At 37.1% G+C, this 16,219-nt stretch overlaps 1 protein-coding gene across 4 annotated transcripts in view; it reads left to right on the forward strand.

The window, feature by feature from the left end:
• Positions 1–16,219, forward strand: part of FBXL4 (F-box and leucine rich repeat protein 4) — a 72,485-nt gene that overhangs the window by 25,812 nt on the left and 30,454 nt on the right. For all 4 annotated transcript variants that reach the window (XR_008618397.1, XM_028494631.2, XM_055087611.1 and 1 more), the window contains 2 exons: positions 2,777–3,119; positions 11,951–12,195. Coding sequence is in view for 3 of the 4 variants with exons in the window: in XM_028494631.2 (XP_028350432.1) it covers positions 2,777–3,119; positions 11,951–12,195 (588 nt within the window). In the remaining variant the exon portion in view is untranslated. The remainder of the gene's footprint in view (positions 1–2,776; positions 3,120–11,950; positions 12,196–16,219) is intronic.

Below are 16,219 nucleotides of genomic sequence, written 5' to 3' on the forward strand. Positions count from 1 at the left end.
AGTGTTTTCTTAGGTCAGTCTCCCAAGGCAATGGAAATAAAAACAAAAATAAACAAATGAGACCTAATGAAACTTAAACGCATTTGCAAAGCAAAGGAAACTACAAACAAGACGAAAAGACAGCCCTCAGAATGGGAGAAAATATTTGCAAACGAATCAACAGACAAAGGATTAATCTCCAAAATATATAAACAGCTCATGCAGCTCAATATTAAAAAAACAAACAACCCAATCCAAAAATGGGCAGAAGACCTAAATAGACATTTCTCCAAAGAAGACATACAGATGGCCAAGAAGCATATGAAAAGCTACTCAACATCATTAATTATTGGAGAAATGCAAATCAAAACTACAATGAGGTATCACCTCACACCAGTTAGTATTGGCATCATTAGAAAATCTCCAAACAACAAATGCCGGAGAGAGTGTGGAGAAAAGGGAAACCTCTTGCACTGTTGGTGGGAATGTAAATTGATACAGCCACTGTAGCAACAACCCAATCCAAAAATGGGCAGAAGACCTAAATAGACATTTCTCCAAAGAAGACATACAGATGGCCAAGAAGCATATGAAAAGCTACTCAACATCATTAATTATTGGAGAAATGCAAATCAAAACTACAATGAGGTATCACCTCACACCGGTTAGTATTGGCATCATTAGAAAATCTCCAAACAACAAATGCCGGAGAGGGTGTGGAGAAAAGGGAAACCTCTTGCACTGTTGGTGGGAATGTAAATTGATACAGCCACTGTAGCAAACAGTATGGAGGTTCCTAAAAAAACTAAAAACAATTACCATATGACCCAACAATCCCACTACTGGGCATATACCTAGAGAAAACCATAATTCAAAAAGACCCATGCACCCCAATGTTCATTGCAGCACTGTTTACAATAGCCAGGTCCTGGAAGCAACCTAAATGCCCATCGACAGATGAACGGATAAAGGAGATATGGTGCATATATACAACGGAATATTACTCGGCCGTAAAAAGGAACGAAATTGGGTCATTTGTAAGACGTGGATGGGCCTAGAGACTGTCATACAGAGTGAAGTAAGTTAGAAAGAGAAAAACAAATGTTATTAACACATATATGTGGAATCTAGGAAAATGGTACAGATGAGCCGGTTTGCAAGGCAGAAATAGAGACACAGACGTAGAGAACAAACATATGTACACCAAGGGGGAGAAGCGGGGGGAGGGGGGATGGTGGTGGGATGAATTGGGCGATTGGGATTGACATATATACACTAATATGTATAAAGTAGATAACTAATAAGAACCTGCTGTATAAAAAAAAATAAAATTCATAAAAAGTGAATAGACCATTGGGGCAAGGAAATGAACTGACAATATACTGGAGGGGAGAAAATTTGATATGATTAATAAGCATATGAAAACATTTAAAGTGTTATTAGTAGTCACTGAATTATAAATTATGTCACAGAGACCTGGGTCACTGTGAAATTAGAGATTATTTTTAAAAATAAAGAGTGCTTTCAGTGGTCATTCTTATATACTGTTGGCATAAGCTTCTTTGAAAGCAGTTTGTAGTATGTATTGGGAGACTTAAAAATTTTCTTAATCTTTGACATAAAATCTTTATGTAAAAGTTCTGCTAGTTAAAGTAAATAAATAGAAATAGAAGTATTTATTGAAGTATTTTTGTCTGTTTTTAATTTTCTCTGTTATATTAGAAAACAATATTAGGGAAATGGTTATTTATGCCATATATTGGAGAATATTATATATCTAATGATGCTATGTTACAAAGAATCTTTAAACAATTTTGGAAAATAATTTTTTAAGAAGACCTATATAAAGACATGGCATATGAGTTAGGCCTTGAAGAAAAGATGGGCAGATAATTGTAGGTTAGGCATTTCATTGGGAGGGGAAGACAACATGAGCAGACACCTTCATGTGGAAATAAGTTTATTATCTGGAAAGTAATGATTAACCTGGCTGAAAAGTAGAAGTTCATTTTGAAGGAATAGGAGAAAATGTTATTCACCTGTTACGTGTTAGCTATTTGCTAGGTACTGAGGATACAAGGATGACTAAAAGATGACAATAATGGAAACTTAGGAGAAGGGCCTATATGAGACAATTTCATGAAAACTCTGATAATATTTAATGACTGGATAAAAGAAAATCAAAGAAAATGATAGTTTTGGGACTTCCCTAGTGGTCCAGTGGTTAAGACTCTGCACGCTTCCAGCGCAGGGGACGCGGGTTTGATCCCTGGTGGGGGGATCTAAGATTCCACATGCCGTGTGCTGTGGCCAAAGAAAAATATAATGAAAGTTTTGAATTTGTATGGCATCAGTAACAGAAACAGAGAAGGAGACCTTCGTGAGGCCAGGTGAGAAGTTTAGTTTCCACAGTTGGTTTAGGGCATGCACACAGGAGTGCTTTCTACTGTGTGCTTTAATACTTTGTGTTTACTTTATCTGTAAAACTGAATGTTGTTCATGTACCTCTGACTACCTATTAACAGTTTTTAACCTACCAAAGTGAAATCTGCCAAAAAGGACTTCCTAAGGAGCTGTAAAAATAATTTAAGTAGTAAAAATATTTTAAGTAATAAGGTCTATGGCATTTAGGTTTTAAATTTTTTTCATGTCCTGGAAACAATTTTTGGTTTGATCCTATCCACCTTGTTTAATGCTTTTGCTTCACACTGTAACGTATTGGGCTGGGCCCCTAACATTAAGGTAACAGTAAATCTCATTCTAAACTGTATTATAGGGAAGTTTCTTTCTTTGGCAGATGGGAGATTCTTTGGTCAGAGAAACCTACGAAGGTGAATGCTTCCCAGGCTCGCCAGTTTAAACCTTGTATTAAGCAGATAAATTTTCCCACAAATCTTATACGGCTGGAAGTAAATAGTTCTCTTCTGGATTATTACACTGAATTAGATGCAGTTGTATTACATGGTACAAAGGACAAGCCAGTGCTTTCTCTCAAGACTTCACTTATTGATATGAATGATCTAGAAGATGACTATGAAGAAAAGAATGGATGTGGAATGGACAATCTGAACAAAAAGTTTAGCAGTATTGCCCTCAGGGAAGGGACAAGTAATGGATATTTTGATAAACTACCTTATGAGGTAAGCCAAAGATATTCAGTAGCAATGTTGGACATACTATCATTTTAAAATGTTTAGATGTTAATGTTTATTTTGCTAGATGTCAGAGAAATCGGAGCATTAGCAAGGTATACATAATCTGATGTACTGTGTATTTTGATTTTGGAAAGACTAGACAAAATTGTGTTCAGTAAATTCACCACCTTTGTTTTAGATTGACTTTAGTGATTCTGGATAAACTATTAAATATATGTTATTTTATCACTGATTAACAATAACCAAAATACATAAAGCAATGATAAATTACACTCCACTTTAATTCATAATTACACAGTGTTAATATGGGCAATATGTGCTTAACTTGATACCGGTTATATTAAAGATGATTTGCTATGAAAAATAAGAGTATTAATAAGACTGTGAGAGAAATGCTTATTCTGTTTAATAGTGTGCAGTTTCTCCAAGTGTCATATACTCTTCTATACTAACTCTATTCTATATTCTAACTAGCTATGATTTTTGGTCTCGGCAGGTATAGAGTGCCTTTTACCTAAAGTCTTGTTTTCAGTGTGTCACTACAGGGGCGTTTCCAGGGTATGTTTAGCACTCCTGGCTCCCAGGCATCAAATGCCATTAGCACACCCCCTGGGGTGGGAGTAGGGCCAGGCATTCCTTCCCCCGCTGAGAAGAGCTGTGTGTGGTTAAAAATAATATAATCAGATCTTTTAAAGAAAATTTTATAAACTTAAACTTTAACCAGTTCAACTATCCCCCTTCCACACTGGTGGGTATTTCAGGTTTCATTATAATAATACAAGTAGCTTAACTTGCATGGAACAATAAGGTAGCCTCTTGGTGCCTAACAGGAACTATAATGCCTGTTCAGCATTTCACAATTCAAACACTATGGTACATCCTGTGAAGTAGCTAAAGTTGCCACATAAAGATGAATTTAAGTATCCAAGGTAATTCAGTCAGTAAGCCATGGAACCAGGATCCAACCCAGGCCTTCTAGGTCAAGTCTTGTGTTATGGAAGGAAGCTTCATAGGTGGACAAGACACCCTGGCCCTTAGAGGGAGGAGGGAGGAAAGATGGAGGAGGAGCTGAGCTGGGCGAGAGGAGCGTGGGTTGTTGACAGTGTTGTTCCCTGGGCCTTCAAGGAGGGTCTGTCCTGCCAGCAGTGGCAGCAGTTCACCTGGACGAAGCTCACGTCCTTGATTCTTACCCATTTCCTAAAACTACAGTCTAGAGATTTAAATTCAGCGAATGTATTTTAAAGAGTTTGTTGAATCTTATCCAGACCTGGTAAAATGCTTAACATATCACATTCAAATGAGTAACGGGAACTTCAGGCGAAGGGAAGAGAGCGTCCAAAGGTGAGAAGAAGTGAAACTGTGTGACCTGTTTGGGAACTCCAGTATTTCACTGTGGCTGGAATAGGATTTGATAGCAGAAGCTGCAAGAGATGAACTTGGACACAGGCTCAGGGCTGCCTCGGTGCATCACTCCATAGGCCACCATCCACACAGCTGACAGTGATTGGGGCATTCCAGCCCTGGCAGCGCGCGGCCCACCCTGCCACGTTGTCGAGGGCTCTGCAGGTTTTACCGAGAGGTTTGCATTTTCTCTCTTCAGCCAGTGGTCCTCAGGCTGCTGTGTCTCTCCTGTACACAGCAGAATCAGTTGAGGCGAGTGATAGAGACCTTAGATTTTATAAATCATTTACTGTTGGTAAAAAATTAGAACAAATCCAAGATTATACCTATAATAATTTCACACTCACTTTCTTGTGTTCTCTGAATTCTTCATATGCTTTTTTTAGTGGGAGAAGAAGATGTGGAATAATAGCTAGCATTCCAGAAATTATCCATAATATGCAGGCATTTTTGCACATGCTTTGGCCCACAGTTAGAATAATTGCCCAGGTGTTTGGCCTCATGTAAAGTTTGTTTTTCATATGTGTCATGGTATGAAGAAGATTGTGAACCTTTTCTGTAGTCAGCAGGGAAACATTGAAAGTTTTATTTACTTTAAAAGAAGAATAACAAAATGAGATTTCCTTCTTAGATTATTCTGTTGGTAAGTGAAGAATAGACCAAAAGGAGGTCAGGGTGGGAAGCAGGGATACCAGTCGGGGAGCTACTGCAGAAATTTAGGCAAGAAGTTATGAAGCTCTGGGTACTGGAAAGTTTGGAAAGGAGGTAAGCTGGAGAAGTATTCTAGAGATGCAGAAGATAGAAATCAAAGTAACTGTTGAATGTGGACATGAAGCAGAAATCACAAGGACTTTTAGGCTTCTGGTTGAAATGACCTGGTGGATGGATATGCCATTAATCATAAACCAGTGGGTGAAGGTGGAAGGGTGCATTGACTCGGAGATGCCTGTGATTCATCAGAGCCAACTTCTCTGATTGAGAAGTTGACAGTAGGCAGTTGCTATTTGAGTTTGAAACGCAGGAGGAAGGTCTGAGTTTACATTTGTGTGAGTCTTCTCAGAAGAGGAGAGGGCTACCTTGGTAGATGAAACTGACCAGGAAAACTCTGAGGGTGTGAATAAAGGGCCAAGAATAGAATTCTGGGATTACTAACATCTAGGAGTCCAGTAGAGGAAGACAAGTCAGAAAAGGCACTTGGGACAAGGATGAGATTGTCTTAAAAGCAACGATAGGAAGCTAAAGAGGTATAGAGAACATAAAATGGGTGTGGTCGGCCACACCGCTGCAGAGAGCTCAGTGACAAGTGCCCACTGGTTTTGGTCATCGGGAGAGCTCTGATAATCCTTTACCATTATCAGTTCAATGGAACTATGACCATAGGGTGAGAGATGAGAAAAACCTTACCATATCTGGTTAAGGCATCAAGGAGCGGGGGAGAAGCAGAGACAAAAAGTGTTTGCTCTCTGAGCATAAGCAGAAAAATATTTCTGTTAATACACACCAATAATGGGCAAGACTGTCCACCAATAGTGAATAATACTTGGCATCCTAACGCTCCACCCCTTCATGTCACACTCAATAGGCATATCGAAGTGAGGAAGAGTATGAAATTATTATAGATATTATTTGCTCTAATTATCTTTTAAAAGGAGAAAAGACGAGTGGCAGAAGATGTAGCAGGGTGGGAAGGTTTCTGTTTGTGATGCAAGCTGGGAGAGATTTCAGTGTGCTTTTATGCTGTAGGGAAGGAGCCAGTAAAGAGTAAAAGCTTCCAGTACATGCAAGGGGTTTCATCAACACAAGAAAATCACATAGACGAAACTGAGAGATAGAATCAGTCGTCCTGAAGGACATTAATTAGCCATGATGAAAGCAGTACAATGCATAAAGAGTTGATGCTGCAAAACACTGAATGATCTCACAGTGAGTAAAAAGAGAAAGTCTTTTTTTAAAAGTTGCCCAAATTATATAATTCAAGTTATTTAAAGGAAAAAAAACCCCGCATTTAAATATGTCAAGTGACATAATGTTTCCTTAGTTAAAAATAATTGTATTATGAGTAGAGTGGGTTTTGAGGGCAGATCAGCTGTGTTTTGAGACATACAACATCCTACATACGACATCTTACTTTCAGCATGGTGTCAAATGGTACTTTAGGCTAGGATACCCCCATATAAAAACATCTTTTGACAGATACTAGATGAGTAATAATGGGTATTATCTTGTGTGCCTAAAACCTGTTATCTTTTGCTTAATCAGAATCCAAAAGGGCTTTCTCACATGCCAATGTCATGGTCTTAATAACTTCATTATTCTTTTTCTACTTTGATATTTGCTTAAAATATAATATTAAGGATCAGAAAATGTTTTCACACAATATACATCTTTTAATATTGGTGACTTTGGAATGATGCCAGCAATTGCTGGGAGTTATTTAAATTATAAATCATCTGGAAAAAAGTAAATTATTTATCCTTGGATACATGGATATATTTACCTTTTAATGCCTCTTTGCACTAACTGCTTAAAAATTTTACTGAAATAGCTTTTAATATTGTAGTTAAAACAACAAATTTTTGTGTGTGTGTGTGTGTTATGCAGGCCTCTCACTGTTGTGGCCTCTCCCGTCGCGGAGCGCAGGCTCCACGGCATGTGGGATCCTCCCGGACCGGGGCACGAACCCGCGTCCCCTGCATCGGCAGGCGAGCCCCAACCACTGCGCCACCAGGGAAGCCCCAAAACAACAAATTTTTAATTCATTTTACAAATATTTAAGGTCCTACGGTTGCCAAGCCCAGATGGCTCATAGGTTCTTTCAGACATTTAAGAAGTGATCAAATCCTGTATTATTTAAACTCTTTCATAGCATAAAGAAAAAGGAAAGTTTTTAACTTCTTAGTGAAGCTGATATAATACTATAGCACATAAAAATAAAATTACAGACCAGTTTTACTTCTGCAAACAAAATATAGTGAATAGAATTATTTTAAAATATAATACAAAAAATCATTCAGGATGTATTCCTGGAATTCAAGGGTGTTTAGGTATTAGAGAATCTATATGATAATAGTACAGTGCTATAAAATAATAACATAGTCAAAGGAGAAAAATCCTACGATTGTCTCAGTAGATGTGCAAAATTGTTTGACAAATGGAAGCTGGATAGATATCCAAATTTTTATCAGTGTCTGTTAAAAAGTAAATACCTTATTAAGCTATGTACGAATTGTCTGCTACCAAATATTAGTAACCAAAAGCTAACATCATATTTAATTATCAAACACTAGAAATGCATGGTTCAATATGGTAGCCACTAGCCACAAGTACTGTTGAGCACTTTATGGCCAATCTGAATTGAGATGAGCTGAAGGTGTAAAATACACACAGGATTTCAAAGACTTAATATGACAAAAAAAGATTTAGTATCTCAGTAATAATTTTTATGTTGAACACATGTTGAGATGATCATTTTAATATATCTCATCAAATAAAATATATTAAAATTAATATCACCTATTTCTTTTGAATTTATTTTATTTTTTAACTTCATTGAGGAATAATTGGCAAATATAATTGTATATATTTAAAGTGTACAACATGATTTGATATACATTGTGTAGTGATTACCAAGATCAAGGTAATTGACACATACATCACCTCACATTGTTAACTCTTTTGTGTGACTGTGTGTGGTGAGAATGCTTAAGATTTACTCTCAGCAGCTTTCAAGTATACAGCACTGTATCATTAACTAAACTCTTTCGACTTCTAAAAAATTGTAGTTGCTAAAAATTTTTAAATATGTGCCTCACATTTATGGCTCACATACAAATTAAAGTCAGGAACAAGACGTCAGTGTTACTTAACATTGTTCTGGAAATACTATCCAATGCTGGAAGATGGGAGAAAGAAATAAGAGCCATGATTTTTGGAGAGAAGGCTGTAAAATTTTCATCATTTGCAGACAATATGATTTTGTATTAGAATACTCAGGAGAAGAGACCAAAAACTATTTGGGCCAATAAGTCGGCAGGTTACAAAGTTAATAGATAAAAATCACTAGCTTTGGGAACTCTAGGATCAAAAAAGATCATTAAATGGTAAATCATGCCATGCCCTTGAGTAGGAAGACACAATGAAGTAAAGATTAAAGATCTCAGTTTAAAGTAATCTTAAAGTAATCTTAAAGTAATCTATGTGTTCAGTGAACTTCCAGGTAAAATGCAAACATAATTTGTTGTTTGTTTTTTAATAGAAAATTTCACCTAAAGACTTTGAAAATGCTCAGGAAAGTTCTGGAAAAGAAGAGTGATGCAGGGAGCACTAGTCCCACCAGATAATAAAGCACATTATGAAGCCATAGTACTGATATTTGTGGATCAACAATGAAGATAGAGTCTCATTTGCAACCAAACGATCCAGTGCATTCCCACACAAACTTTTAAAAAGTCAGAACAAAAGTTATTTATTTGACCCAGAGAACTATTGATATGGGAGAAATAAATGGAACAGAATAGAGTCTAGAAACAGACCAACAGGAAAGAAGGGAACATTGGCAGTTCCCTTGGCAAAGGATTACATTTCTGTAGTTAAAAACAAAGCAAATAGGGCATTCCCTGGCAGTCCAGTGGTTAGGACTGTGTGCTTTCACTGCCGAGGGCCCAGGTTCAATCCCTGATCAGGGAACTAAGATCCCACAAGCCGCACAAAACAAAACAAACAAACAAAACCCCAAGACAACAGCGCCATACTATTTTTGTTTCTGTTTTATTTTATTTTTTCCTTCTCCTGCTTTCAGAATGGCAACATTTAAAGTATTGATACCAGTGCTGTCTAGGTTATGAGTGAATGGGTACTTTTATGCCCTGTTTGTAGTAAATTGATGCAGACATTCTGAAGGGCGATTTTGTGTTTATATCAAAACTTTTTTTTTTTTTTTGTGGTACGCGGGCCTCCCTCTGCCGTGGCCTCTCCCGTTGCGGAGCACAGGCTACGGACGCGCAGGCCCAGCGGTCAGCGGCCATGGCTCACGGGCCCAGCCGCTCCGCGGCATGTGGGATCCTCCCAGACCGGGGCGCGAACCCGGTTCCCCTGCATCGGCAGGCGGACGCGCAACCACTGCGCCACCAGGGAAGCCCCTATATCAAAACTTTTAAATGCATGAAATTTACCCTAAGCTATATTTGCAAAATTTGCCAAGATACACATACATAAACAAAATGATATTGCAGTGTTATTTGTAATAGGGAAAAAAGCAGGAAATATATCAATGAGAAATTAGCTGAATTTAGTGTATCACATCTGTAAGGTGGAATGGGGTGAATTTGTATGTGCAGATATAGAAGTAGCTACAAGATACGTCATTCCATGAGAAAAGCAAGGTGCAGAGCAGTGTATAAAGTATCATTCTTTTAGTGCAAATCCAAGAATAGAATTTCATACATATTTATCTGGAAGAGATCAGAAAAACTGTTAGCAGTATTTACCAGGGGCACAGTGATTATTAGATTTGAGGTTGGAGAGGGAAAAACTCATTTTCGACCTGCCTTCAGTGTTGGGATTTTTTAATATTTTACCTGAATTTTCTTTTGTTGTTTGTATAATTTGCTTGTTGACAGTTTGCATGTCATCAGAATGATGAGACTTTAGACGAATTTTTAATTTCCTTACATTTTCCCGTTTTTATAACATATACACACACACCTTAATGTTATTTTTCAAAAGCCCAGTTCAAATGTTAAAAATAAATAGCAGGGACTTCCCTGGTGGTGCAGTGGTTAAGAATCCGCCTGCCAATGCAGGGGACACGGGTTCGATCCCTGGTCCAGGAAGATCCCACATGCCGCGGAGCAGCTAATCCCATGAGCCACAACTACTGAGCCTGCGCTTCTAGCGCCCACTAGCCACAACCACTGAGCCCGCGTGCCACAACTACCGAAGCCCGCGCGCCTAGAGCCCGTGCTCTGCAACAAGAGAAGCCACCGCAGTGAGAAGCCCACGCACGGCAACGAAGAGTAGCCCCCCGCCCGCTGCAACTAGAGAAAGCCCACGTGCAGCAACGAAGACCCAATGCAACCAAAAATAAATAAATTTTAAAAAATAAATAAAATAAATAAATAAATAGCAAAAACACCCCAAGCCTTCTTATATTCAATATATGTATTAGCAGTCCTCATATTTTATATGTACTCTTCAAGCTTATTTTAAATATGTTGTTGTCACTCTTTACTTTGTCATATTTTGGCCTCAAACAGTGTTATTCTGACCTAAGTTTAATACTGGGCCTGCATAGTTAAATAAATTGACAAAGAGCATTTAGGTTAAAGGGCATAATTGCAAATCAAAACATATAGCTAGATAAATACACTGCATTAAGTAAGAAACTCAACCTTCTCTCTCATCTAAAGATTTTTTTTACCATTTAGCAAATATTTGATTTTTTTTTCTTAGTATTTCTTGGTTCAGAATAGGCTATTTAGCAGTGATTCTTTGAAAATTAGTTTAGGAGCCCCCGCCTGTTCACCATTAAGAAAAAAAAAATCTTGAACTAGTTCAAAGAAACTATTTTAATTAGAGATAAAAATCTTATTGATTCCTCCTCCTCAATACTTTTTTGTATCTGTTAGCTACTCCCTAGTCGCTGCCAGTTGCCTTAAGCAGGCCCCTGATTCCTCTTCCCTGGAATCTACAGTAGCCGCCAGGCGGGTTTCCCTTCCTGCCTCCGGTAGTGCCCCCTGCAATGATCTTTCTAAACCATAAATCTGACTCTGTCACTCTGCAGTTACATAAATCCCTTCAGGACTCCTCACTGCTTTCAGAGTAAATCCAGGCTCCTCTGTGAGGCTCTCTGTGACCCAGTCCTTACCACTAACTAATCTTTCCTCTCCCCAGTTTTGCCTCTCACTCTTTAAAGCTGAGCCTTGCTGGTCCAAGTCCGCTTTCACTGTGGTTAGGCCTGTGTCTTGTGTCAGGCTCTAGTAGCAGTCTGTGCGTCTATCCAAGCTATTAAAACATATCATCGTACTTACCAGTCCCCACTGGACTCTGGAAACCCTGAAAGTGGGAGCTCTTCTCACCAGTGTTTGATGTGTAGTCGATGTCTAGTAAATGTTAAGTCTGTGAAAAATTGTATTATTCAATAGATTACCAAAATATATCTTTGCACTGTAAAAAAAAAATAGTCGACATGAATTGATTATACTTTGAACGCTCTTGAAATGTAATATATATAGCCTTATGTATGTATGGTTACTACTGATTTGGATAATTCTGTTGAATGTTGATTTATTTAGTATGTGAACGTATTGTTATAAAATGTATGACACTGTTGTTCTTTATTAGATCATATCATATGATTCAAAAAGTGGTATTGTTTTTTTCAGTCTGGGTGATCTTGGTTTCTCTGTTTTATGTAGCTCATTCAACTGATTCTGAATCATCTGACACTACCAGACCTGTGTAGATTAGCACAGACTTGCAAACTACTGAACCAGCATTGCTGTGATCCTCTGCAGTACATCCACCTCAATCTGCAACCATACTGGGCAAAACTAAATGACACCTCTCTGGAATTTCTGCAGCCTCGCTGTACTCTCGTCCAGTGGCTTAATTTATCTTGGACTGGCAATAGGGGCTTCATCTCTGTTTCAGGATTTAGCAGGTTAGTGCCAAGCCTTGTTGAGGTTATTTAAATCAGTAGGCTATACTTACTCTGTAGTAGTTTCGATAATAAAAGTTTGAAATTGTATGTCATGTACTTTAGATCATGTTCAGAGTGCTTCTGCTTACAAAAGTGGATGAGTTAGTTTCACTGTCCTCTTCAGCTAGACTTCATAAGATGGAGGGAAATTATGCCCTTTACCGCATATTTTTTAAATCCCATGTAACTTTCAACAGAGCTCCTTTTTTTCTCTCTCATATTTTCAGCACAGATGATTAACACATTTTAAAAACTATTTCCAAATCAAAATCTACCTCCCTAATGTGATTTGTCAGAAATGGAAAACAATTTATTATAGAACATTTTAAATTAAATCTTAATTACATGTGCAATACATCACCCAAATTTAGAAGCTTATTTAAACTAATTATGTTGAAAATGCAATTGCATGTTAAATAGGCGACCACACTTGCAGACCTGCCCAGGTGTTTCTGCTCCTTTCTAGTTAAGCATTTAGTTTCCTTACTATTAAATGTCACCTGTTAAACATTTGAAAGCTTGCACGAGTACATATTCATTTAGTAATGCCATAGTCATTTTTCTTGTGAAACAAACAGGTGTTTTTCTCCTAACCTTGATGGTTATTCTCATTGTATGTTACAGTATAATCCGTTTCATTAAGTTAAATAACGAAGAAGTAGACACTTTGGGGAAATTACCTGTTATTTTTGATTAACGAATAATCTCCTATCCTGTTTTTAGAAGTTAGAATGAACTACAGCCCTCCCTACACATATCCCCAGTGGATACATTCCTGAACAGTGGTTTATGAATTAGAAATCTGTATTTTGAGGTTTGTTCCCCCTGACTTAAAGTATAAAAATAAAGATGCAGTTCCAGAAATAAATATCTGATACCATTAGATTCAGATGAAGTCATGTTTGAAATAGTACCAATGTGTTCAAAATGCTAATATTGATAGTTTATGCATCAAAGTAAAAAATAAACACAAGCAGTAATGGCTTATAGCACATGTTGAAACCATGGATGCCCTGAGTTTCTTTCTTTTCTGCCAGAAATAGAGCCAGGGGAAGGGGTTCTTAGATAAAACATGATGGGATTGTGGGTCAGAGTCTAAAGATTTTACAACAGGCTATGTATACAAAATTCTTTTTTATTATGTAAATTTGCTTAAAAGGGGATATATATATATATATATATATATATATATATAGTAGAAAAATAAGGCATTTCTTTTTGGCAGTGTGATTTTGGTAAGTTTTTATAGAATCCATATTTTGAAAATTGTTGGATCTTTGACAGCTCTCCAGTGGAACACAAGCTTAGTCCTTTCTACTCCCTTTTGCTGCAGACACACACACTTCATTGGCTAATTTTCCTCGCTATTAATGGGACCAAGAAGAACTGAAGCTAATGATGACTGTGGGTATTCAGAGCGTGCACTATAGATCATAAACCAAGACTAACTGACTCTGAGAGCAGATAGAACCATTGGTATCAGTAAGCATTATTTTACATTATAAGGACTTTTGAGTGTTTTAATCCCTCATAGCTCTTTTTTCAATGTTTCCCACCATTAGGAACTTACTGTTTGTTTTCACTTTTGGTGTGTAAGGCATTATGGTGAGTGTCATGGACCATGTAAAGAGATAGATAATATAGTTCCTGCTACAGAAAAGATAAAGATATAAGAATAAACATTTAAACATATCCTTCCTATATTTTTATAAATAAAATAACAGGGAGGCAACTAATGAGTATAGACATTAAAGAAAATATTGGTAATGAATGACTGAAGTCCAGCTTCTTTGGCAAAATGTTGCATATAACCATGGTGTAATGAATAAAATGTAGAGATAGTATTAAATCAGTTTTTAAAAACTCGTTATGCACCTTCTTCTGGTGCATGAGCAGAAACATAAGTTGTGAGAAGAAAACTTCGCGATGCTATTGTTAAAATTTTAGACACGTGATGGATAAAGATCTTCTTTTATGAGGTTAAAGCTCCAATCTACTTTCTCACCAGCAATTTCTCTTCCATTTTCAATTCAGCCGTTTTGTTGCCATGGGGCTGTTTAAATAATCACAAAAGTACATACATAAATTTAAGTTTTCCATATTTCACAGGAGTATTTCAGCCAGTAAAACCATAAATCTTGATAGCATTCCTTTAAGTATAGTCATTGTTCTCATTAAGAAAATAAAAAGGTTAAATAACGGGGAGAGAGAATCTTTTTTTGGGTGGGAGATACTGGAGTTTTGCCTACTGATTGCTGTTGGCCCCCTTGGCTTGACTGCTGAATTGATAGCCATTATGGCTTATAGGCAGCATTCCCAGAATAAACAATAAATATTCATGGCTTGATTATTAATGAATAATCTATGAGTAAGTATGGTCTATTTATGCTCATTACTGTGAAGAAGGCTTACTTGTAATACTTTAAAGAAAAAAAGTACATTTTAAAAATAGAGACCAATGATGATGAGCTTGCTTTTTGAGTAAGTCTTTGGGAAAAGTTTGACATAGTTTATTTTTGTTACCTAAAAACCTTATCTTCACAAGCTGAAATTGTTTCACTGGATTTTAAAGAACTTAGGAATTTATTTTATTCAAAATAACAGGGAAATTGGAATAATAAGAACTTAAAACTTTTAATCAGTTATTAAAATCCTATCTACAGATTTGTGATTTGTAACTTCAAGTACTGCTCATTTATATCATTACTCATTAAAATCACATCTACTGTAATTACACTTTTCTCTTATTATACACTTCCCTAAAGTCTTGGATATTCCTTTGCCTCCCTGCCTTTTTGTGCTCTGAGGCTTAATCATATCATTCTGATGTTCAAGAAGTCTTAGGTTCTATTTATTTTTCCTCTATCGTTTTTCTTCAGATAGTTGCTCAAAATAATCACCTTGAGTTCCACCTCAGTTATGTAGAGATTTCTATCCCTCACCCTTCTACTTGTTCCCTTCAGAAAACATTATTGGATGCTTTCTAGATTTAAGAACTTGATGTTTTGACACAGAGCTGCAGTTTTATGGAATAGAGAGCTTTTTGCTTATTCATATATTTGTTTATTCAGTTTCCTGCCTGTGTTTTACACTGTTGTCTCTTTTAGATGGTCAATTCCTAGAGATTAAAGACAATTTAAGACTTTCTTTTCCACTTCCTTCTATCATTGCTAGATAGTATTGTACACAGTTAAGCAAGAAGTTTTGTTTTTAATGACTTTATTTTGGATCAGCTATAGTAAATAATGCTCCAGCTATTTGGGATTAAAATTATCTTAAATATACTGTCTTATAAAACTCAAGTGAGGGTCAGCTAACAAAACATGAGATTAGCAATCAGAAGCTGTGGATATTTATACCTAATTCTCCCCTTTCCCTTGATACTTCAGGCAGCTTGTAAGGATTAGTGTCTTTTATTTTGTGATGAATAAACTCAGATTAAATCATTCATTCATGTGATGTTAATTATTTTAGGGTGCAGGTTACCATTTAGTAAATTACTTTTTATGTACTTATATTAATCTGGACAAATGAATTCACCTCATAAAGATAAGCAATTTATTTCTCTCTCCAGTGACTCTATTTCTCATAGCAAGAGACCTTGTTTGGGATTGTTTATCTGAACTTAGGTCTTCTCTTAATACCCTCAATATCAAGAAATACTTGATGAGAATTCATAACATGGTATGAACAGGCTGCAGGAAGTAGACAAGCTATAATTCTCCTTTCAAGTGGCCAGTATCACAATTGAGATGAATAAATAGATGACCAAGACAAAAACATGTATGTAATTATGCATTAAAATAAAACTTTATGGGGCTTCCCTGGTGGCGCAGTGGTTGCGCGTCCGCCTGCCGATGCAGGGGAACCGGGTTCGCGCCCCGGTCCGGGAGGATCCCACATGCCGCGGAGCGGCTGGGCCCGTGAGCCATGGCCGCTGAGCCTGCGCGTCCGGAGCCTGTGCTCCGCAACGGGAGAGGCCGCA

Source organism: Physeter macrocephalus, chromosome 10 (genome assembly GCF_002837175.3).
Source record: "Physeter macrocephalus isolate SW-GA chromosome 10, ASM283717v5, whole genome shotgun sequence".
Lineage (NCBI taxonomy): Eukaryota > Metazoa > Chordata > Mammalia > Artiodactyla > Physeteridae > Physeter > Physeter macrocephalus.